General features: G+C 37.8%; 1 protein-coding gene across 1 annotated transcript in view; it reads left to right on the forward strand.

The window, feature by feature from the left end:
• Positions 1-816: 816 nt before the first annotated feature.
• LOC128487395 (ovochymase-2-like) overlaps positions 817-25,464 on the forward strand; it is a 30,102-nt gene continuing 5,454 nt past the window's right edge. The window contains exons 1-18 of the mRNA XM_053461597.1: positions 817-978; positions 3,301-3,419; positions 4,358-4,451; positions 6,276-6,416; positions 6,858-6,955; positions 8,305-8,440; positions 10,025-10,207; positions 11,463-11,684; positions 12,857-12,997; positions 14,523-14,759; positions 17,720-17,905; positions 18,139-18,248; positions 19,116-19,216; positions 20,504-20,778; positions 21,234-21,397; positions 22,923-23,109; positions 23,618-23,836; positions 24,816-24,956. Coding sequence (XP_053317572.1) covers positions 846-978; positions 3,301-3,419; positions 4,358-4,451; positions 6,276-6,416; positions 6,858-6,955; positions 8,305-8,440; positions 10,025-10,207; positions 11,463-11,684; positions 12,857-12,997; positions 14,523-14,759; positions 17,720-17,905; positions 18,139-18,248; positions 19,116-19,216; positions 20,504-20,778; positions 21,234-21,397; positions 22,923-23,109; positions 23,618-23,836; positions 24,816-24,956 — 2,887 coding nt within the window. The 5' untranslated portion in view covers positions 817-845. The remainder of the gene's footprint in view (positions 979-3,300; positions 3,420-4,357; positions 4,452-6,275; positions 6,417-6,857; positions 6,956-8,304; positions 8,441-10,024; positions 10,208-11,462; positions 11,685-12,856; positions 12,998-14,522; positions 14,760-17,719; positions 17,906-18,138; positions 18,249-19,115; positions 19,217-20,503; positions 20,779-21,233; positions 21,398-22,922; positions 23,110-23,617; positions 23,837-24,815; positions 24,957-25,464) is intronic.

The following is a 25,464-nucleotide window of genomic DNA, read 5'->3' on the forward strand; positions in this document are numbered from 1 at the left end:
GGCTGATTTGGTGGTGAAATGGGCCACTTGACTAGACTTGCCCCCCAGGCCGTAGGCTGCCAGACCTCCCCTGATACAAAGATTGGATAGGAATAGTTCCAAAAATAAAACCTTATGTTCATTGTTTAAATCTTTTGGAATTACAGTTTAAAATTAATCAGAGTTAATTAATTAATCACTGTTCAAATAAACCTACCATTAAGATTATAGACCGATCATGTCTTTGTCAGTGGGCAAACGTACAAAATCAGCAGGGGATCAAATATTTTTTGCCGTTACTGTACATACCCCCTCCCTTCCGCACCACCTTACTGCTCCTGCAGCTTTGGGTCCGGCCGCTCGCACACTGCACGAGCAGCCTTGGTTTCATTGCGGGTCTCCTAACATGACTCCTCTGGGTTACTGTCTCCCCGTGCCAGTTTAAAACTGTTTCTGAACAATTACGAACGGGCACAAGGACCCAGGAACATGTGTTCGCAGGGGTCACCTGGTTTCCCCTGTAGTTACGCCACTGTTTGGGCTGGTTAGAGGGAGATCCATGATCTCCCACTACCGGCCCTGCTCCTGCAGACCCCACCCTGACCCTTGCGGCCCCTCACTCTGTGCCCGAGTACCCAATGGGTCAGTCCACCTCTGCGTGTGTGTGTATTCTAAGGTATACTTACGTTTGGTACAAAATAGTTAAAAAAAACTTTGTGACAATGAAAACTATTAAGTGGACCGATCAAGGTTCACAGCAATATAGATGCACCTGATAAATTAGACTATATACCCCCTAATGAGGCTGCATACTTTCCTTTAACAGACTAAGGAGACTTACCTGTTGGGCTCCAGAAGAGGGGAATATGAAAACAAAAAAGTTTACAAGTTTGGAATCAATTTTGATAGCCCTCTTCATTCTGGTGACTGCTGTCTGCATTGCCTTCATTGTGCTACATTTTGTTGACGTTCCTAAGAGTACATCCCTAGACACAAATGGTAAGACTTTAAGTGAGATTACAGGTAATTTAAAGAAACATATTACAGTGGACTCTGGATTTCTCCAGTTATTTATCACGGTCATATTAGAATAAAATAATCTGTGTATATGGGGAAGCTTTTTTATTAAAGTTTATTATACATTTCCCAATGCTAAAGCTATTTAATTGCTTCATGTTACTTAATTTTGTTTTATGTATTAAAAATTATTTATCACTAAAAAAAATGTAACTCTCGATAATGTTGGCAGAAGAGGTTAGCACAGAAAACTTGTATTCCCTGAACTATATCAGGTACAATCAAAAAATCTAAGTAAAAACATATTATTAAATGGTTGTAAGTATAGAATTTCCAATGTCACTTAGAAGCAATATCTGAACTGTGCTTTTCAATGATGGATGGCCTTCAATTACTCTTTTCCTACAAAATAACATTTCCTTCTGAAATTATGTAGTTTTTGAAGATCCCTCTTGCTCAACCTCAGGTACCATATATATATATATATATATATATATATATATATATATATATATATATGTGTGTATATATATATATATATATATATATATATATGTATATATATATTACCACCCTGATTTAAAACTTAAGATGTTTTTTTTTATTTATTTATTTTTTCTCCATGCTTGTAAACGAAGGAATGCCTTTTTGAAAAACTCTTAAGAGTTGCTTCTAGCTATTCAATTCAGTATTCACATAAATAAAAAAATACTACTGTAAAGTACCAGAACATAAATATTTAAATAATAAAATGGGTTGAAAACTCATGAGCTAAAAACAGAGAACAGACCCATCCAAATGTGCTGTATTGATTCAACTAGAGTCATTATCTTGCTCTTCATAAATCACTTTGATTTTGATTTTTAGATAGTGAATATGAATGAATGACGTTAATGAGTCAAATAACATGTATTTAAGTTAAAGTTGGCAAATGTATATGTACATAATGTCACATTTTACAGAGAATGGTGGGATTTGTAGCTCACAGTAGCTGGAGAGTTGGATGATCTATGTCACTGGTCAACTATAAATTCAATGCAAGGCCAAGAACTGAACTCTGTGCATCCCCTGTAATATGTTTTGGTTGTAATGTGTATAATATTTGTAGAAATTGAATTTTTGATTCTTTTTCCCAAGTGTCCCCAAGTGCAATTTCAACTCCTGCTTTGCTTTTTCCCTCCACTTGAATTACTAATAATAACACATTACAAAGGTGAATGCGTAGATAATGTTTATCTAGAACATTTTTTTTTAAATATGTGTAGACCTGTCACCTTATCTTAGGCATGGTCTGATATTATTAACTTTGGACCAGTGTTCTCACTGTGCCATTATCATATGTTTTATGATGGAAAGATTGGATTCTCTACCCATATCACCTGCATCAGGTAATACTTTGACCTCTGCCTGTCACACATACATTTATTGTCCAGAAAAATGTAACTAAACATCAAGATAATCCTAAAATACTGCCATAATTATCAGACTATAAATAAGAATAAACGACTAAAGACCTTTGGTCTATTTTATTTGCTTGTTTATTTTGCAAATTTCAGATAAATAATTGTTAGAAGCCACAAGGCTTAATTAAGCATTAGACTCACGACTGGTTGGATTTGATAAGGGCTGCCCCTATCCTCTGGAATGGCCTCCTCCGGCCTATCTATCTGTCCCCTGGCCTTCGATCCTTCAAAAAATACCTCAAAGCCAACTTCTTTAAGGATGCTTACCAGATTGCACATCGACGCCCTCCCATGTTCCTTAAGCGCACCTTTTATAGTACCTCTCCTGCAACAGAAGTGTGGCTGGTCCATCCTTAACAATGGCGCTTTTACTTATTGTGTAATACGCCCTTAATCCCTCTAGATTGTAAACTCGTTTAACCAGGGCCCTCCTCATATGTTGTTAGTGTGAGTCATTTTTTTTTGTTCTAAACTACTCGTTATATCCTGTCGACCCGTTGTGCAGCGCTACTGAATGGGATGGTGCTATATAAAATAATAAATAATAATGATGATGCAGTACAATTCAAGTCTGCCATGTTGTTTTTTTATATTAGGTCTAATCAGCAGTGCCATTATATAATATAGATTATTGTTTCTGCCCTGTGTATCTTACATACACTCCTACCTCTCAGCTGACCTCGTAAAAAAGATAGGATTACATTTTTCATTTACAAGCCTTTACATGTGACAGCAAGTTCCATAAATTACTACGATTTTCTTCATCTGAACTGGCCTACATTTTGTGTGCACTGGGAGGTTAACATGCTTTTACAGTGCTATTTATTTGAATTCTGTGCAGGTTGTGGTACCATAAAGCACCTGTCTGAGCCTTCAGGAACCTTTTCAAGTTCCAACTACCCACAGAACTATGATAATAGTCAAACCTGCATGTGGGAGATAACAGTCCCCGAGGATAAGGTAAGCGATTGGTTTGGGTTCTATGCACAGTAGAATGTTAATAAAGAGTATTAAGAAAATATCAGCAATTTGAATGTATAGAAATATCCCTCAGATGCATATTTGAAACTGTTAGTTTGAATTTGTTTATTGTTTGTAAAAAAAAATGCATATAATACTACATAGTTATTACACACCAACATTGTGTATGTGAGATACCTCTGTTGCCATAGCACTGAACGCAAGCCTTAAATTATTCCCACAACACTCTTGTAAAATAAGATGATGCTTGTGAAAAGGAAGCACAACTTCTTGGTTTATTGAATGTTGAATTATGGAAGATTTTTTTTTTTCATAATGTTACATTATATTGTATTTTTTCTACATAATAAATGATGGCTAGTTATGTGTCATAAAGTTTGGTAGTCATTCAGAGCCACATGCCTACCAGAAACATTGCGCTTAATGTCCACGTCATGTGGGCCTTTCTGGGGCGGCCTGAATGAACCAGGCAACAGGCTTGCTGAACATCATATGATATCCATATAAGGTGGTGAGCGCAAAATATTTTAAAAAGGTAAAGCCATGCGGTAAAAATTCACTTTAAGGTGGAATCCCAATATGCAGCCCATGAGTTTGAGGTTCATTCCCACATGTTAAATAAAAGTCATATTTTTCTGTGGATATAGAATTAAAGGTTCTAAAAATTACCATTGCTAGTACTGATGAATCCCAACCCCTTCCAAGATATATTCTTTTTTTATTAATCTAACATTTTGCTTTATTGATATTTTTTTTTTGTCTAGAGAGGAGAGATTTCTAGAGAGAAATAGCACCTATAATTAATATACTGCAATAATGTCATGTTTTCAAGTGCCGTTGTTGATATTCTTGCCAAAGATACAAACATGGTTGAAAAAAAATGATTCTAACAATCGATTACCTGATATATTTTAAAGGTTGTTCACTTGTGGTTTGTTGAGTTTCACCTGGAAGCCAGCACACTGTGCATTGGAGATCATGTCACTGTTGGAGATGATATTGGCACATTAGGTAAGTACTACCAAGAGGTAAATGTTTAAGAGCAGTATATTAATATTAAATAATCACTGGCCCCATCTACTTACATAGCCCAAGGTGCTAATCTTAGCAAGATTTCAGTTGTATTTTACATAAGACATACCTATCACTGGGCAGAGATGATTACTGAAAAACACAGTGTGGTTGGTCACATCACCTGAGCGAAGTTACGTCACGATGGCTTCAGCAGTGGATGCAGGGTGCAAAAAAGTAGTGTTCCCAGCCACAAAACACAATAATAAAGAAAAAAGCTAGTAAATGAATGCATTTCCATACTCCAACTGATGAAGTCCTGTTGGTATAAAAATATGAAGTATATACAGCAGAAAGCACCATCTTTAATTATAAAATCATAGCCTTTTCTGTCGACAGATGCCCTTTAATTGGTCTGCTTGCTTTCAGACCAGTCCAGTCAAATTATCCGTGACCACCTTCCTCATTACGCAATATAATCACTTGTCTAAATTATTTAATTACATTTCTTCTTTTTAAACTCCCGTGGTAGGTTGCAAATATCACATCGTGGCCAAATGATTATGATACATTCGTTTTGCTTGGATAAGTTACACTGGGAATTTTCAGAGAGATAATACTGTAGGTTACTGTATGTATGATGAAGGGAGAGCCTTATGGGTATAGCATTCTTGTTACCCTAGGACTAAATGAAAGCATACCAAAAAAATATAAGACGCTAATTTAATATTCGCAAATAATGCTGTGATAAATCTCACACAACCAGGTTGAAGTATTGCATATAAATAAGTATTTACTCTGTAAAAAGCTTTTTAATGTTTAATAATCTTTTTTTCCCAATGTTGCATGGGATTTAAGGGTCATTAAATCTGTTTATCTAAGCTAAATCTAAAAATGACATTTGTACTGGCTGTTACAGACAGATCTGCTAAGACAATAGCTGGTTTTTCAATATTGTGAAAGAGAGATGCGATTAAAGAATTCAATACATAGAACTGAAAATCGTAGGCTGAATAAGCTGCACTGTAATTGTCCATTGCTGGACAATTGATAGGTTAGGGTCATTTAGAGGGCAAGTTGAAGTCATGACATGTTGGCTTTTGGCGGGCTTTTGCAGCTAAAACCAATATTGTTGCTAGGCAGGTGGTTCAGGTAGAACAGCTGATTGGTTAATCAGCTGTTTAGCAGCGTGCGCATTTCTGGCGGGAAAATGCGTAGAGCTGATTGGTGCAATCAGCTGTGTTCGTGGCGCAATTTAAATAAATTTAAATAAGTTTGAATTTAAATAAATAGAAGCACGCAATTCTTAATAATTGGCGAAGAGCTGTCCCTGAACGAGCGTCCCAACCTTCCCCCCTCTTTTTTTGTTATTGTCGTAGCTGTTTATAAGGGTAAAGGTTGCCTCTGCCTTGGGGTGGACAGAGGCTTGGTTATCAAACAATCTGGCTATGTAAGGGTGGATTATATTATGTTATGTTTGTTTGATATTTATAGTGTATAGTTATTTGTTTGTTAATACCTTTCAATAAAGCTACGGCCAATTGTTATCCAATTTAAATGGTGTTTGTGGTTTTTCAATCAATTTTATTGAAGCTTAAGATATGTACATGCAATGGGCATAGTATGTGTGGCATGCAACTTCAACTATGTGTATCTGGAGTTAAGTTCATTTTCTACAGGCTTGATTTCTAGATCTAGCATACCCTAGGGCATTTATTACATCCAAATTTGTTATAGCATGCTAATGAGAGTAACTGTAGCCTTCATGTATTACACCCTCTCTTTAGGATATAACATAACAGTGCCTGTCCTTTCTTCCATCAGGTACATACTGCGGACATACAGCTCCCAAACCATTGGTTTCAGTGGGCAACAAACTTACTGTATCATTTATAAGTAACAGTAAAACAACCGATAAAGGATTTCAGGCTAAGTATGAAGCCATTAACCCCAGCAACACAGCAGGTAAGCTTTAAAATAAAACACATTATGTAAAGAGTATATATATATATATTTTTTTTTTTTATTTTTTTTTTAATTATTATAATTTTTTTTTTCGGTACATATATATTTATATGTGTATGTGGTGGTGTATTGTCTCACCTTTAATCATGTCATGCCCAGAGAGATCATACAAGAAACCTTAACATTTAGGAAGCCTATCTTTCTTAATTAGAAAATGGATAATTATTAGTTATGAATAAATGAAGGAATATAATGCTTATGATAACAAGTTTGCTAATGAACAATATATGTTATAGTGATACTCACTTGAGAAGAATTTGCGCCTCACCCTCCTACATCTTCTGAGGGGTGCTCTTGGACCGACGGGGGTCCTAGGCATGGGCCTTAATCTTCTTTTCAGACTTTTCTTTATTTTATTGTGTGTATAAATTTTTTTTCCAGATATTGTGGGAGGAGGAGGTCTCCTGCATACAGAAACAGGGGAGTTTATGCCACCAAGGACAACTGCAAACACTTATATGAATAATGCCCTTTATCAGGTAATGACACTAACACTGAGCATGGAGTGTCTGTGTCTATGGGCTTCATAATGCTGCTTGCTATGTTAATCCAGTAATTGCTGAAAGATGCATGTACAATGTATAACTGGCTTATCTGCACACAATTGTGGGAACTGAAACCAGGTGCGGTCATGTTTTAAGTACTGATAATTGCATTCTATGGAAATAAAGCAACAATTTCATCACATCAATCAAGACTTGTAATTATAGTACTGTTTATTACGGTACATTAAATAATCACTTACCCAATTGGATAAGGTCAAAAAATCCATTATAGAATATAATTAGCAAATAAGAATTCATATAGAAATGTGTAGTTACTAAAATTTGATTGGCATACCTAATGTAACCTTAGGTCTATATGGTCTTTCTGAGAACGTGAAATCATAAGACAAGAATCCTATACTTCGTCACATAAGGAAATTGATTATTGTCACTATACAAGCAATTCTTTATTATAAAATGTTTAAAAAAACCACTGATATACAAAGGCGATTCTTTGTGAATTTGTCATTTGCCACTTAGGTGGTTTCCAATACCTCACACAGGATTATCTAAGGTTTTAAACCATCATTTTGTTGACTTTTTTTCTAATCTGAAAAAATATACTTTATTTAATTATGCTCCTTTGTCTGCAAACCGGGATGCTGTAATTGTAGGCAGTCCTATAATATACACTATAGCCCTATAATATTTTGGTTCACTTTCTCAGATCAAATATAACACCAGACATGGCAATTCTAAAGAAAACCTGCTTGTCCAATGATATCCTTTCCTCCATATACAGTAGATATATATGCCTAATGTAATACTTAAACCCTTGATAAACAGATAACATGCTCAGTGAAAGTTTATGCAGGAGAAGACTGCATAGCACTGCCATAAAGAATCAGCTCAGTGTTTTGCTTGTGAAGGGAAGGTCACCTTCACTGACATTAATGGCATCCTCCAGGTCTGCAGACAAAGCAAGTTTATTGGAACAAAATCAGATAAAATCCATTTTTTGTCAATGCTAATCTAAATTACTATATGCATCATTATTTTATGCTCAATTTGAGAAATATTTTACCATGAGACTTTCCCTTTATGTATTTTTCCTATGGTAATTGAGGAATTATACCCATATTATATACAGTTTACGATAAATTATTTTATTGATCTGTGTACCGCTACAAAATCCAAATACAAAAAAAATAATTGATATCTATTGAGATCATTTCTAAAATGAACGCTTTTTTTTAATAAATATTATTATTCAATAAACAATCTAGTATTGCTGAAAATAAAATGTAATTGAGAAGCACCCTTTATCTGCTTTGTTTATTTAGTGGAGATTGTCAGTTGCCAAGGACCATAGGATTAGGCTGACATTTTCATCTTTTGACCTTGAACCTGAAGGCTCAGCAGGCTGCAAGGATGTAGTTGAAGTATATGATGGCGACATCAAAAGTTCACACAAAGTTGGTATGTTACATATATATTTACTTAGTTATTTCATTTTTGGTAAACCATTCTACATTTTATTTTTACAACAGAATTACCATTTATAACAGAGGCACCCCTTGAGCCATGTAGGTGGAAACAGGGCATGACATGACATGTGTTTGGGGCTTATCTTCCTTCAACAGTTGGTGGAGTTGTATGGAGACTCTGGGGAATCCCTGCCCTATTAAGGGGCTTTTTTGTTGATGATACTTAATATGTTTGGGTAAATATTTGCGAAGGAAAAACTTCGCAAAAAAGAAGATGCCCATGGTCTGAATAGGTTAATTCGTCCAGCGTGTGGGAAAACAAAAAGCATAATGCAAAGGTAATTGTGTTGTTCCACAATTGTTGTTAGTGGTCAATGATAGTGGACCATAAAGAATATTTAAGGGAACAGCCTCTGTTCTTCCTCCAGTGGTAAAAGCCAACAGGCGCCAGCCATTTTGTAGCATGTTAGATCCAAATAAATTGCAAATATTTGTCACGTCTGTCATTTACAGGAAAGGTGGAAATCAATTTGCAGCAAGGCTATGTATTCTTCTTCATTTTTTTGTCTGTGAAGCCGTCTTTTCTTTTAGTACACCACTCCATGGAACAGCCTTAATTAGTTCCTCAGCTAGATTTTAAAAAATATTTTTTTTAAGAAATGTGTTTTCCTCCTTGTGTAAAAATCTCTTAGATGTTTTTTCTACTAGTAAGATTACCATATTTCCAGATTAACGGATATGTTAGCACTAAGCAGAAATAAATTTTATATCGTGTAACATATGAATATAGTCCACCTTCAAACAAAACAAATTATGTTTTTGGTCTAGGCATAAACTGTTTTTTTTTTTACTGTAACATTTGATTTCGCTTAATGTTGGTAGCAACATTGCAAGATCTACATGTTGGTAAATTATTTTACTCATACGTCCCCTTTTAGTCCTTCTAAAATATCGATGGAACTGGTTGGATATCAATCTTCTTTAGGTTCTTTGGCATATGCCACACAATACAGCATTATGGGATCTGTATCCTCTGCATAAGTAATAAAAATAGAAATAATAATAGAAATTAGAAAAGAGTCTTCATGTTATCAACTGTGCAATAAAACTGTAATTAAATCCAGAATAAAAAATCTAATTCTTATACTTATTTAGTATTTTGTGCAAGTTACTCAGATTTATATTTTTGAGCAAAATGTAGTAAGGTCATGTAACCCTTGCCTTAACTCTCATAATCCTTCCGAGAAGATTGTATAGGAATCCTACTATCAGCCCAATTAGAACATCATACCATGCTTTGTGGACTCTATTTTAGCAGACTGTGCATGAACATCAAGCACTGGAGAGTGCCTAGAAAGGTTTAGTTCCTCTAGGACTATTATCACAAATGTCAGGCCATAATTGAAGCAAGAGGACAACCTTACGAGTATAGCAAGACAATAATAATATAAGTATCCTGTATAATAACATGTTAATAGGAAGAGAAAATACAGTATTTGAACATCTTTCAGACTTTATTAAAATCAGAAGAAATATAAAAATATATAGTAATAATAATATATCATTATGTTTACAGGACAGTTTTGTGGAAATCAAATTCCAGCACCCTTGTATTCCTCTGGAAATAACCTAGTTGTACGTTTCAAGTCAGATAGTGAAGTTGCAGGACAAGGTTTCCATGCCCAATACATCACTTTCACCGGGAATCCTCCTGCTACCGAGAGTCCACCAGTAACCACAACTACCCCTTCTTATGTTGGTAAGCAATTATTCTTAAAAAATGTATCACTGTATTAGTTAGGAATCTAATTAGTCCATGGAGACATTTGCATTATGTTACGTCATTGTTTCTTCTTAGTAAAGACATCGCTGTACTGAAGTTCCTGCTCTGCATGCTCTATATTAGTGAGGCCGCTGGCCTACTCGCAGCATACCCATTAGTGGTTCTGGCCACAAGTGAACATTTTTTTTTATTTAAATAGGTTGCTTTAAGTTTCAGAAGTTTTACATTTCATATCTGAGATGGCCATAGATGTCAGCAGTACTAGGCAGCGATCTCCCAGTTTTCACACGTCCACATTCTGTCCAAAACAGAACTCCACCAACTATGTTTAAGTTACTTATATAACTGCATATAAATTAGCTCCTGGATTGGTTGAAGAAAATACTTCAGCACCAGCCCACTTTTATGCACCTTTGCAGGATGGTTAACTATATTAATTACATTTGGAGCAATTTGTTATCTGCACCCTGTTTTTCTAAACATTAAAAATAATTAAACTGTGGTTAAGAAAATTAAAATGCAGTTCATTTCTCGTTTGTTATAATGAGAAACTTATCTCGGGGTACTTAATTAACTCTCAGACTTTTCTGCAAACAGCAAGAAGTTTTATTTAAACAGTAAAAAAGCCTAATTAATTATATGGATAGCGTTTTCAGTTTTTACAGGAAAGAAATGCCTTTGGCTCTGCCGTTTATCCCAGGCGCTTTAAACATGTAATCTGCTCACACCCGAAGCTGATTTCCTATATCCCGTTGAGATGTCTTGATAAAAAGTGTACATTTTCTGTGCCCGGCTTTTAACAGGGTATTGCTAATTGGTTCTTCTTTGCCCCTCTGGTACAAAAAGAATAAATGGTTTTTCAAAAGCAGAACATTCATAATAGTGCTAATAATGTGTTCCCATGGTAATTTCCTATTGACAAAATAATATAGATTTTTGTATTTCCCAATTGTCAGAAGGTTTGCATAAGATAAAGTATGACATTTGGAGGCAATGGAGCAGAAAAAGGATCCCATTATGGTGTAAAAGATGCCTTCTGGGGTTATACCATAGTACTGTTTGGAGAGACCTTTTATAAGAGGACCCTTAATGTATGGTAGTACTGGTTTTATTTCATGCCTTTCATTATAACACGTCCTGAAAAGTGTTGCTGATGAGTTTTTCTTAAATGTGGTAAAGTCTATGTAGAAAACACTTGCTTTACGTAATTATGACATTGTGTTCTTTGTAGAGTCTGGCTGTGGCAGCAATGCTCTTCAACATGGCCGTAAAGGTGTCCTGCACTCCATGAATTATCCAGACACTTATCCACCAGATCTGGACTGTAAATGGAACATCACAGTGTCACACGGTTGGCTTATCAAACTGACCTTTACGGACCTCTCTATGGATGGCGAAATGGGACTTTGTGAAGGAGACAAACTGACTATATCTGACAGCTCAGATTTGATAGGTAAATGGTAATCACTGCATGTGTTACATCTGAATGCTAGGTCTATAATGATGATGGGGCACTGGGCAACCTTCCCATAGTGGTTCCCGCAAACCCAATTGTACCTGCTGCCAGGAGCATGCAATGACCTGAGCCACAACCCACGGCAATCCTTCCATTCATCTTCAAGTGCACAACAATGAGAGCCCTTTAAAGGGCAACTGATACGGACCCCTAGGACATGCCTAGTTCAGGGCAACAGCCCCTTTTGTCCCATGTTAAAGACGGCTCAAGGTTATATGCCACAAAAGGAACACATAGGAACACATAGCACCATGTACACTACATGCCATTCATCAACCAGATAGTCTTGGATGAATGGCAAGATTTATGAGTGGAAAAAGATAACCTGGAAAATCGGTATTGGTGAAAGCAAAGCATGAAGTTGGATAATTTTGATATATCTATTGATATATATATATATATATATATATGCTTATTCTACCTAGGCAACAATGAATTGTACTGTATTGTATGCTAAGCAAAGAAACCAAAGTAAATCTGTCATTTTATTCTTTCCTCTGAAAGAAAGGATATCACCTGTACCAACCAATCAGTCATTGAATTTGGCACGTGAAAATTTAAGTGTTCCTGGAAAAATATGAATGTTAAAAGTTTGGGGTCACTTATCTGTTTTCATGGAAAACAAGGGCATTTCTAGCTGAGTAACATAATTGCAAAATCATTTTCAAATGATCAATTAACATTTTAAACTTACATTTGGATTAGTGAACGCAATGTGCCATTGGAACACAGGAGTGATGGTTGCTGATAAAGGGCCTTTGTACGGCTATGAAGATATTCCATTAAAATTGGCCGTTTCCAGCTACAATGGTCATTTACAACATCAACAACGTCTACACTGTATTTCTGATCCGTTTGATTATATTTTTGTGGACACAATTTGATTTTCTTTCAAAAACAAGAAACATTTCTAAGTGACCCCAGACTTTTGAACGGTAGTGTACACAAGGAGCAACATGTTTACATGCTTACCAGGAGTAGCCTACCTAAATTGCAATGAGGGGATTTTGTCCTTCCTATTTTTTTCATCTGATAACAATAACATAACAAATAACATGTGACCATGTTAAGCAAACCTTGTTAGCATGTATCTTTTATGCCTTTTGAAGGGATTTTTTGTGGGTTTGTCAAGCCTCCTGTGATCATCAGTTCAAACAACCAGCTTTTCTTGACATTCGAAACAAATAGAGAGAGCTTTGATACAGGATTTGAAATAAAGTGGGAAGCAGTTCATCCTGAAGATATCGAAGGTATGTGTCAAAGAACAAGACGTAATTTACTTGCTTGTTTGCTGTGTACAATTAATTGTTTGTGACAAAGATAGCTTAATTTTTTTCTTAGATATTCTATGTGTTTCTATATCTTGAAATAGATGTAGGTCAAGTTGGGAAGTGACACATTACTCCTGATCACGCCCATTCATGTCAGGACAACTAGCAAACAATCTAACATATGATAACATAATATTACATATACCACACAACACAGAGGTGGAAGAAACTAGGCACTTAAGATACTCGAAAATGTCCTAGAGTTTCTATTTGCACATGAAAACTCTTTCACTCTTTCTTGATGCCAGTCCCGTACCTAGCAGGGTATAAGGAGACTGAACAACCAATCACAGCGCATTCTATGACCTAAAGTGCCTCTGCGGTTGGACACTGTGAAAGTGGCTCTGTGCTGGATTGATCTTGTAATATATGTACCTGCTGTAGAATTGATACAGTAGTAGAAGTCTACTACAGGATGAAGCTCAGGGCCTCCTACCAATTGCTCCATGTGCCCCTTGAGTAATCCGGTCTTCTTGGGTAATCAAATCTTCCCACTTATATATGTACCTACATTGTGATCCTGTATGTTTAAATGACCCATGGTCTATTAAAGTATATCAATAGATAATGTGTTTGTGTTTAGCAGAGCAATATGACTAATTTCATATCTGTATCCACCAACCCAGGAGATATTTGTGTTTTATGCACACATCCCCAGTGTATAATTATGTTAGAATGGGTGAATGCTTACTGCTTATGAAATTAGTCCCAGTAGAGAAAACTGATTTACGATTCACCTTGAAGCTATACGGCTAAACTCCCAATAAATGTACTTCAATGGTACTTCTAAATATATTAGATTAGACCGAGCAATTATTAGTGACCATCCCATCTTGAGTAAGAGGCTTAATCCACAGAATACTTTGAAGAATATAAAAGTCTATAGTTTAAGGATTTTTGGTACCCTTTATCGGGCCAACATAGAGAAAGATATAAAGCTATATAAGCTTTTGGGACCTCTGAGGAGTCTTATTCAGGTAGAATTCGTGGACGTCCATAGAACTAAACTAAAGTTGGGCTAATACAGCTATATCCATTTTTCTTAAAACATTTGCAGATAATTTAAATATAGCTAGTGGTAATTTCACTGACAAATGTAGAATCAGGAGTTCCTATGTTATCTTTGGTGCCTGAAGTGTTGTCATGTTTCATCAATTCTAGAGAAATTAGTGTCTCTCATTTGTTCCTTTGAGTATATCTTGGCTTTTTTTTAGTCTAAAGGGTATTAAACCTGTGTTTAAGATATGTCCTATTCTATGCGGATGATGTGTTTGCTCTTAAAATATAGGAACTTTGTTGATGTTGGTTAAAAAAATCAACACCCAGTCCTGTCAGATCACAATGGGTATGCTTGTCTACCCTTTACGATCATAATAATTGATTGTGGATGTCCCACGGAAGATTACATTTTTTTATTTTTCTGAATTTTCCTTTACTTACACAGAGATCCAGTCATGTGGAGGATACTCTACTGAAGAAAGTGGTCTGATAAAGTCCCCTATGTGGCCGTCCAAATATGCACCCAACAGCATGTGTCTGTGGCGTATAGAGGTACAAACTGGAAAAAAGCTGACGCTAAAATTCACTCATTTCGAGATTGAGGATCCAGACATCATTTCCAAGTCATGTTATGATTATTTAGCTGTTTATGAAGAAAATGCAGGCCAAGTGATTAAAAATGGTAAGTTCCCTATCTGTAAATAATGTTACAGTGCAAACATCAGGTAAGATCATAGGTTGTCCAGTGTTTTTGGAACATGGCCTAGTATTCTAAATCGTATGGATAGAGCAGCATTAATCTAGTCTTCCCATAAGGGGCGATTAGTCTGCCAATGAGCAGCAATGAACCATAAACATCAAGAGCCCCTATAGTTCCACAGTATTGTGACCCACTAGGTCATGCCCTAATGTACCATCATCCCTTAACTGGAGTAATCGTTTAAATAGGAATCTATTTGGCAAAAAGTAGTCGTCTTCTTTGCTTGCTTTTATCCTGATTCCAGTATATTTTCATCAAATATCATGATACCCATAATAATTAAGTGGGGCACATATATGTAGAGTAAACAAACGCCCATTGAGCCAGTGCCCAACAGTATATCCTAACTACCTTTTGTGTTCTCTCGTGGCTGATGTACTCCTTCAGTGTGCAGCCACATGCTGGATACATGCTTCCTCAAGTTACAAAAGCGATATCAAAATGTAGATTGCAGCCTCAGGTATCCAGCAGGAAGCCGCAATCCTGTGATTTACTGGCTGCTTGACCATTTTCGCTGCAATTTCAGTCCTGAAACCTACATTTACTGATAACACATTCCAGTTCTAGTCGAGGTATAAAAATTCAAATGGATGCATCTATATTCCTAAAAATGTTCTTATTTTGTATAAAAAGCATTTGTGGTGCAAAAAGGTAAAAGAAGAGCAATTAGCAGGAATATTCCAATAGTTGCTATGTGGACCAGGGCCGGACTGGGACTAAAAAGCAGCCCTGGAAAAATTTGGAGACCAGCCCCATATAGTTTATCTCACGGTGAAGCTCTTATACCCACACGCACCCCTTATACACACCCGAGTCACACTATGTGCCATTCTTTTTATCTCATTATTTGTATTAAAATGCCAGAAAGCAAAAGTGTTAAAAGGCCCTAATAAATGAAATAAATTACACAGAATGGGATCAAAACATTTACTACTGCGAACATTTTTAGATGAAAGAGTTCCATTTTATTCAGTGGAAAAAAACACTGATCACATTATTCTTCACGATATTCTGGTAAGAAACTTTTATTTCTTTATTAATTCATGTAGACTATTTTTTTCCATATTTAATAAAAGCTATGATTGAGACATGTTTGGTTTTTATTTCCTTTCATTTGACAACCTATCCCCGAGTTATGCAACTCTGCCCCCTGATATGCCTTCTAACCCCCTATATGCCACTCTGCCTCCAGAAATGCCTTATACCCCCTATATGCCACTCTGTCCCATGATATGCCTTCTAACCCCCTATATGCCACTCTGCCATATAGGGGGTTAAAAGGCATATCATGGGACAGAGTGGCATATAGGGGGGTATAAGGCATTTCTGGAGGCAGAGTGGCATAAAGGGGGTGAAAAGGCATATCATGGGGCACTCTGCCTCCAGAAAAGCCTTATACCCCCTATATGCCACTCTGCCTCCCTGATATGCCTCAACCCTCCTATATGCCACTCTGTCCCATGATATGCCTTCTAACCCCCTATATGCCACTCTGCCATATAGGGGGTTAAAAGGCATACCATGGGACATTTTTGTTTACTTTATATGGCAAGCCGATCCAGCTTGCCATATTAAATAAAAAATAATATATGCCACTCTGTCCCATGATATGCCTTCTAACCCCCTATATGCCACTCTGCCATATAGGGGGTTAAAAGGCATATCATGGGACAGAGTGGCATATAGGGGGTATAAGGCATTTCTGGAGCCAGAGTGGCATGAAGGGGGTTAAAAGGCATATCATGGGGCACTCTGCCTCCAGAAAAGCGTTATGCCCCCTATATGCCACTTTGCCTCCCCGATATGCTTTATACCCTCCTATATGCTCCTCTGCCCCATGATATACCTTTTAACCCCCTTTATGTCACACTGCATCCAGAAATGCCTTATACCCCTATATGCAACTCTGGCATATAGGGGGTTAAAAGGCATATCATGGGACAATAGTGGCATATAGGGGGGTATAAGGCATTTCTGGAGGCAGAGTGGCATATAGGGGGACACACTTACATACACACACATGCCGATTTTTTTTGTTTTTAACAAATACAAAAAAACATTATACAGTACAAAAAATACATTATTTTACTCACCTTCTACTTCTCTTGACTTCCTGGTAGCTGCACAGTGCACACTGTTCTCATCTATGCTGACAGGATGCCACTGACCTGACATCCGGTGCTGCAGCGAGGGGGCGGAGCTTCCACCTCACACTGCTCCCATCACTATGCAGCCATCAGACTGCTGGGAATGTAATCTAAACGGCCGCTGGGTGCTGATGCCGCCGGCCGGAGCTACTTTAACACTTTTTTTTTTATTATTTATATGGTAAGCTGGATCGGCTCGCCATATAAAGTAAAAAAAAAAGTATTAAAGCAGAGGCGGCCGGCGGCATCAGCACGCATCGGCCGTTCAGATTACATTCCCAGCAATCTGATGGCCGCATAGTGATGGGAGCAGCGTGAGGGGTGAAAGGTCAGTGCGAGGGGGCGGAGCTTTCACCCCTCACACTGCTCCCATCACTAGACGACCATCGCACACGGCTGCTGGGTGTTGATGCCGGCCGGCCGCATCAGCACCCAGCGGCCGCTTTGATTAGATTTCGGGCAGCCTGGGGGGCAGCTCAGCGGCTGTCTTCATGGCTGCCCAGCCCACGGACCTTCCGGCCCACCGGGAAATTTCCCGGTATCCCGGTGGGCCAGTCCGGCCCTGATGTGGACTGCACTATTATTACCACTTGCTCCAGAATTGCTCTTCCAACATAACTCCCAGGGTGTTTACTAAGGTTTTAACTCATACACATCTTCTAAACTCTCTTGCCTTTGGTTTGTCAAACAAAGCTATCTATTGTACAAAATGATATTTTTCTCACCACTTTACAGGTCCATACTGTGGAAGTCTCATTCCAGAGTCATTTGAAACTCAGGGCAACCTGATTGTACTCCGATTCCACAGTGATTTCTTTACAGAAGGGAAAGGATTCCGAATCTTCTGGTCTACAGATCCATTGGCAGAGCCTCCTACAGAAGCTCCTCTACCTCCCAATCCTTGGGATGATATACAAATAGGTATATTTCCAAGGATTTGCAATGTTAACCTCAGAAATAGCCCAGGCGCTGCATCTTCATGCATCTATCAACTGCTTTTGTTTCTGCGGGGGAGTATTGAATTTGATGCAAATTCTTTTAATGATCTTAAGCTTTGGCCCATTTGAATATTTTCCTCAGAGAAATACGATAACAGAAGATACATTTTTGTTCTTTTCTTTTTTTTTTTAACAAGAGGTTTTCATTTCTTGCAGATTGGCCAAACCAATGTGGTAAACCAACATATCCTCCTCAGATTAACACAAGAATTGTCAATGGTGAGCAAGCTGTACCTCACACTTGGCCATGGCAAGTGTCCATGCAGGTAAATTAACGCTTATTATTACTCAGAGGATCATAAAACGTGCACCAGTACTCGACCCTGATAATTAAATCTGGCCTCCTTCTGACTCAGATTAACTGCATAACCCCAGGGAGGGATTAATATTAATAATATGCATAAGAGTGTTACTGCACTGGAGGAAAATCATTTTTAATGGTCTGGGCTAAGTGAATTCCACACCACTAAGTGTAATTACTTTCAGCCAGTTTATAAAGAGAGACTTTAAACATTTTAGACAAGGTCATGTGTACTTCAGAACACCCTGTGGGTAAACACCAGCCGTCTCTTAATGTAGATCTTTGAAATAATGTATGATGAAACATTATGAAATCTGTGCATGTTTAAAGCATTTAACACATCACGATCTGTGTTCCAACTCTGTTTGGCTTAGGTGTTTCAATGTTACTGAAAGCCAAATGGATCTGGTTTAGTAAGGAGAATTAATAATTGTTCACTTTTTTTGAGACCAGCAACAAAACATGTATTAAGGGCATTATGCGCAATATGCAAAATATTGGTATACATAAATAAAGTATATTAAATGTTAATATGTCAAAAAGTAATAATGAAATCATTTACGAGATTTAAACTATTTTGCCAAAGACTTCCAGGTGATTTTAAAATCCTCAGATCTTGTGTTTTCACTAAACTCACCTCAACGTTAATGGCAACCTGCCCCAGTGTCCATCTTCAGATAGATATCCACATGCCCAGTGTATGCAGATCCCATTTTTTTTCTAGGCAACTTTTAGCTTTCACTGTTTAGCATGAGTTATTTATTTTACGTTACTTCTTTGCCTACAGGTTTTATTATGGTGAATGTTTTTACGTTATTTTATTTCTTTATAGGTTTGGCCAAGTTCTCGGAATGAAACCATTTACTTCCATACCTGTGGTGGCACTCTCATCCACAAGAACTGGGTTCTCACCGCCGCCCACTGCTTTATTAAGTACGTTTTATTATTATTTATTTATTTTTCCATCTGAAATAAAATGTTTCTTATTGGATATTACCTTATTTGCTCGATTATAAGATGACCCCCCCCAAATCTGAATATTAATTTAGGAAAAAAAGAAAAAGCCTGAATATAAAACAACCCTATAGGAAAAAAGTTTTACCAGTAAATGTTAATTCGTGTTAACTATTTTTTTTAATAAAAGCTATGATTGAGAAAAATATTTTGGTTTTATTTCCTTCTATTTTCCAACCTGCCCCCCAGTTATGCACATCTGCCCCAGAAATGTCTTATACCCCCTATATGCCACTGTGCCCCATGATATGCCTTTTAATCCTCTAAATGCCACTGTGCCCCATGATATGCCTTTTAACCCTATATGCCACTGTGCCCCATGATATGCCTTTTGACCCCCTATGTGCCACTCTGCCTCCAGAAATGCCTTATACCCCTATATGCCACTCTGGCATTAAGGGGGTTAAAAGGCATATTATGGGGCACAGTTGCATATAGGGAGGTTTAAGGCATTTCAGGAGGCAGAGTGGTGTATAGAGAGTTTAAAAGGAATTTCTGGAGGCAAAGTGGGATTAAGGGGGTTAAAAGGCATTTCATAGAGCACTCTGCCTCCAGAAATGCCTTATGCCCCCCATTTAACACTCCCCCGCCCCCCCAAACTTACCGGTGCTTCTGACTCCCCTGTCATGTAGCCGGGGCAGCGTGTAGATGTCTACGCAATTCGCGCAGACCTTCCCTGGCTGTCAGAGATCAGAGAACTCTGATCTCTGACAGCCGGGGCAGGTCTGCGCGATGGACGCAGACAACCCCCGCTGCTAGCCACACCTCCTTCCGGCTGCAGCGTAAATTGTCTACACGAATCACGTAGAGCTCTACACACTGCCCCGGCTACACACCGGGGACTCAGAAGCACCGGTAAGTGGGGCGGGGGGAGACAGGAGGATCCAGGTCCCCTGCAGCTGCGGGGATCTGGATCTTAGTCGTCTCATAGTCAGACCTATTTGAGGTCTGATTATAAGACGACCCCGATTATAAGACGAGGGGTATTTTTCAGAGCATTTGAAAAAAACCTTGTCTTATAATCGAGCAAATACGGTAGAAAAAGGCAACTTTTAAATTAGTTCATGTGAAATAAGAATAGCACACAGGATAGTTTTTTTTATACTTGACCTACTATCAATAGCATACAGTTAACAAGTGTGTGACATTGCATGTCTTCTTCGTTATTACACTTTCTCAACACATAATCAAGTTGTGTTTTTCAAGTTATGCAGATGAGTTGTTCCGCTGGCGTATGTGTCTTGGAAAGCACAACCTAACCATAGTGGAGCCCTCAGAGCAGTGCTTCAAGATCCTTGGAATTTTCCGTCACGAGGGGTTTAAGTACCCCAACATTCCAGTGGAATATGACATTGCCTTGGTAAGGCTGGATGGAGAAGTGTTGGCAAGTGATGTTATTGACTTTGCTTGTTTGCCACCCAAAGATCAAGTTCTAAACCAAAATGACAGATGTCATGCAACTGGCTGGGGAGATGAAACAGGCAAGTACACATCGCGCTATAAATCAGGAGACAGGATTTAGCATATAGGTGATAGTGGGGAAAAAACCTGGTCTTAGATTACCTTGAAGACACATAACAAAAGAATATGACTATATATATATATATATATATATATATATATATATATGTATATATATATATATATATGTCCTGTGGCCACATTAAGTAAGTCTATTGATAAAACACTGTTTTAAAGGTGTAGAGTATAAGAACAGGTCAATGCTAATTAATTAATCACATTAGTCATAAGTAATTGAATTGCAGTCGCATAGATCGCAATTGAAAAAATCAATCTATCTCTGTGTTTATATAATTAACCCCATTGCAATCTATTGAAGAATTTCTATTCAGCTACTTGTGCTTTATCTTGATTCATGTGTTAAATATAGTTTGTGCCTGTTGTTGATTGCATTCTTATTTTTCTAAAAATTAAGGAGATTCGTTGTCACCAAAAGCTGCTGAAACTTTGAATCAAGTAGCTTTACCAGTTATTCCATATGACGTTTGCAAAACGCCTCAGTACTGGTGGTTCCAGATAAGAGACTCAATGATCTGTGCGGGTTATATCCTTCCTGATGAACTAAAGTCAGTGTGCCAGGTCAGTATATATTTGGCAGTGTCGGACAGGGTGGAAACCTATGCATGTGTTTAGGGGTATTCTAGATTCAAAATAATGGCTAGGGATATAACCCTTTAATCCTTAAAGGCATCCTGATCCCCCAGATTAAATATTATGAACATTCAAAGTACTCTAATATTTACTGCCACTTGTGTAGCAGACCTAGTTGTTCAGTGTGCAGCCGGCAGCTGGATATACATGACAACACATTGTGAGAGTGTGAGATCGTAGTGTGAGGCAGCCTGCGGGTACATCAATAAGTGACCGCTGGCCTTAAAGTGTCAGGGCCAATTTTCATCGCAGTCCTGCCCTGACAAAAACACTGTAATCTAGTCTACTTTATCACATGTCACAATTTACTGCATCTTTATAAGCAGGTTCAAGTCCAGAAGTCAAAGGGTACAACCTATTTGTGTACAGTATCATTTTTCTTTTTTATTTTTATTTTTTTTCCCCACAATATAATTGTATAACCAAAACCTACACCAGCATTGGCACTCTTCGGTTATCTGTCGCATTTTGCTTGGTTTTTCACAATGCTAAAGAAACTACGAGCTGCAGACAGTTGCCACTTCTATATTGACCTACATATTTTCAGAGACATTTATACTGCTTAGAGGAAGAAAAAGCAGAGGTTTCTGGGAGGTGAACTCATGAAAATAAATGGAGCAGCACTAAATCATTTTATTGTAATTCATTTCAATAATCATCATTTACATTAAAGGACTGTTCTTAGTGCTGTTTTTAGAAGCACATACTGTATAAAGTTTATTTTTAAGAGGAAGTCCAATGGAAAGAATGCAATCATTTTCCTTTGATCATTAAATACAGTGTTTTAATATAGTTGTGTAGTTTAGCACTGAGGCTGGTTTTAAATAATTTTATACCAATAAGTTTTCTGAATCTATAGACCAGGAGGTTGCCATTCTAGTGTTTCATCACCAGTTCCCTCACACTTATAATTTCCCCCTGAACTGCCCAGCGTCTCTTTTACTGTAAATAGTATTTTGCAGTAGGACTACCCACGCCACCTGTGGGTAGAATTACACAGTAGTACCTCTTGTCCATTCCTGTGGATGCACGTGGTGCCGTAACAGATCCACCTGTCCCTTGAAGGTCACGCTCGCGTCTCAGAGATGATCGGCAGTATGCTCAGTACACCAAGATCAGGTCATGGGCTCTTTCACCTTTTCTCTCTGTCCCAGATTTCTGACTTACTCCCTATCAATAGCATTCATGTACTAGCCAAAGCTGGTAGCCATGATTTTGTCACTGTTAACCTGGAATGTGCCTCTCTCTGCTTAAGGTGAAGCCATCAAACTTCTGGATTTATTTCAAGTAACTTGATTCAGCCTACGCTAACGTATTCTGTTTAATTATCTATAGTTTGTTTCTGTAGCATCCATGAGTTAAAATGCGTTTGCAATTGATTGTTTCTGTTTTTTATATATTATACCACATCTCTCTTTATAAAAACAATATTGCTCTGTTTGCGCCAATACAGGGAGACTCCGGCGGGCCACTTGTATGTCCATCTATAACTGATAACTCAGTTTGGGAGTTAAATGGGATTACCAGTTTTGGGCCTATCGGTTGCATTATGGATAAAAAACCCAGTGTTTTCACTCGAGTCTCTGCTTATTTGGACTGGATTGATCAAACCATCAAGAAGAATATATATGATGTCAATGGTAATGCTCTTTGATCTTCATAATAGTCTGAAATACAAAAATGTGAAAATCCCAGTGTCTGCTGCTGTCGTATGACTATATGGGTATTCACGTTTCTGAAAGGTCAAGTTCCCCTTTGAGAGTCATTACAATGAGGTTCCTAAGTTTGTAAGTGAAACGCTGCACTATGATTCATAAGAGGAGAAAACTAGTCTTCCCTGGTGCGTATACATGATATAAATAGAATAATTCAGTAAATTGGGAGAGGAAAGTCAGTGCCCTGTGTTTAACTGTCTCTTCTTGTCAGTGCTTCAGCATGTTTTTCACTGGCTTTAAATAAACGCGACCTTGTATATCCACAATGTGGGTGTTTGGAGAAGTTTCTTAAAACAAATTGAGAACTCTGGAGATGTACAAAGCTTCCTGTTTTGCCTTGATTACAAATACCCTATTAACCATGTCGCTCAAATGGTTAAAGCAAGGCTCTTCTTGTTATGGTATTCTTACTCGTTTTTTCTGTATTTAAAAGTATCTGGCTGCGGCGGACCCAAGGATTTGCACGACAAGTTAGGAACGTTCACATCGATGAGTTTTCCCTCAACATATAAAAATAATGCGACTTGTTTGTGGAATATCGTGGCCCCGGAGGATAAAGTCATCTATTTGCACTTTAACAGTTTTGTGATTGAACAGAGTAATGACTGTCTCAACGACAACCTTGTTATATCCGACGAATTGGGAAGCCTTGGTAAGTAACATATTAGTAAGATTTTTTTTTCTCCCAATTCTCTGATTTCGCCAATATATTTGCATTGATCCCCCTCTCTAAACACCATCACTATCTGGGCTATTCAATAATCAAGGTCACTCTACCAGGAAACTACCCAGAGCCTTAACTCTTCGGGTAACAGCTGTGCTGGTCTACCGATGTGGGTGAGATGTCCTACTTATGAGGGTGAACGGTTCGCTGATATCGGTGGGCAGTTAACATGGTCGGAAGGGGAGAGGGGTCCACACCACTCCCATGACCCAGAGATTCTCCACGGAGACCCAGAGGAGCCGCGCTTAACCTGGAGTCTCCGGGTGAAATCCATTCATTATGAACTTGTGAATTCATTAATTAGTAGACCCAATAGCTGGACTGGGTTTCTCAGCAGCCTAATTGCTCTTGAGTTCCTTGTCAATATTTTGAAAACTAAATGATTCTGCTTGGAAGAAATTTGCAAGCAACAAGTATTTTTTTCTGAATACTTAGTTTGTTTAGCTTTGTTATCTTAGTCCAATCTACAAACAGTCTTAATCACTCAGCCAGACACTCTGGTTAATAAAAGTCTATGTAAGAACAAACTTCATTCATTCGCACTGCCATAAAGAATCAGCTCGGTGTGGTTTTTCAGCAAGTCACCCAACATTTCACATGGAGGACAACAATTGGAGCCTCCAGGTCTGCATATATTTATTGGAACAAAAAAAGATGAAACCAAAAAATCCATGAGACTTCCCCTAAAAACGTGTAAAAACTATTTAGCTTGGGTATTTATGGGAATTTAGAGTTCACACTGGCAGAATAATTGTTGGCTGAATCAACATTTCCTTCAGTGCATCATTAAAACTTAAATGAAAATGGTACATGTGAATGTCTTAAAATATATGCTTAATGGCTATTTATAATTAAAATGCAGATTTGCAGTTTATAGAATGATTTCACTTCCTTTGTGTGCATTTAGGTACGCACTGCGGGGGATCTTCTCCAGTGGATATTGTTAGTTACAGCAATCTACTTTCTGTGAGTTTTAAGACCAACGGCAGATTGGTGGAAACAGGATTTTCTGCAACCTGGGAATTTGTGGACCCTGCTACTATCCCCCGTAAGTTTAAACACTTATACCTTAAGTGAATTATCCTATTAACCCATTAAGGACAACGGGTTGTCCTTACATCCATTAATGACAATGCATTGTGAGCCCGTACATGTACGTGCTTTGTCGGGAAGGGGTTAAATATGTTGTTTTCCCTTCATAATAAACAGGCAACAATGTGGCCGATACGTTGTAACTAAGGCTTGAAGCACAGCTATTGCTCTATGCCTTTTTAATCTGTACTGTATGTAGTTAATCTCTGATGCTGAAGTGCAAATCCACTGAGTGTGTAGTTAACCTCTTCAATTCCGGAGTGCAAACCTTGCATATACAGTATTTGTAGTTAACCTCTTAAATGATGAGATGCAACATTCTTATGTGTGTGTAGTTAATCTCTTCGCTGCTGGAGTGCATTATTTCAGGATGTGCCGCTAACCTCTTTAATGATGGAGTGCAAATGCCTCTGTAAGTCTGTTTAACCTCTTTAATACTAGAGTGCAAACCTTTGTAAGCGTGA

This window comes from Spea bombifrons, chromosome 1, assembly GCF_027358695.1.
Source record: "Spea bombifrons isolate aSpeBom1 chromosome 1, aSpeBom1.2.pri, whole genome shotgun sequence".
Taxonomy (NCBI): domain Eukaryota; kingdom Metazoa; phylum Chordata; class Amphibia; order Anura; family Pelobatidae; genus Spea; species Spea bombifrons.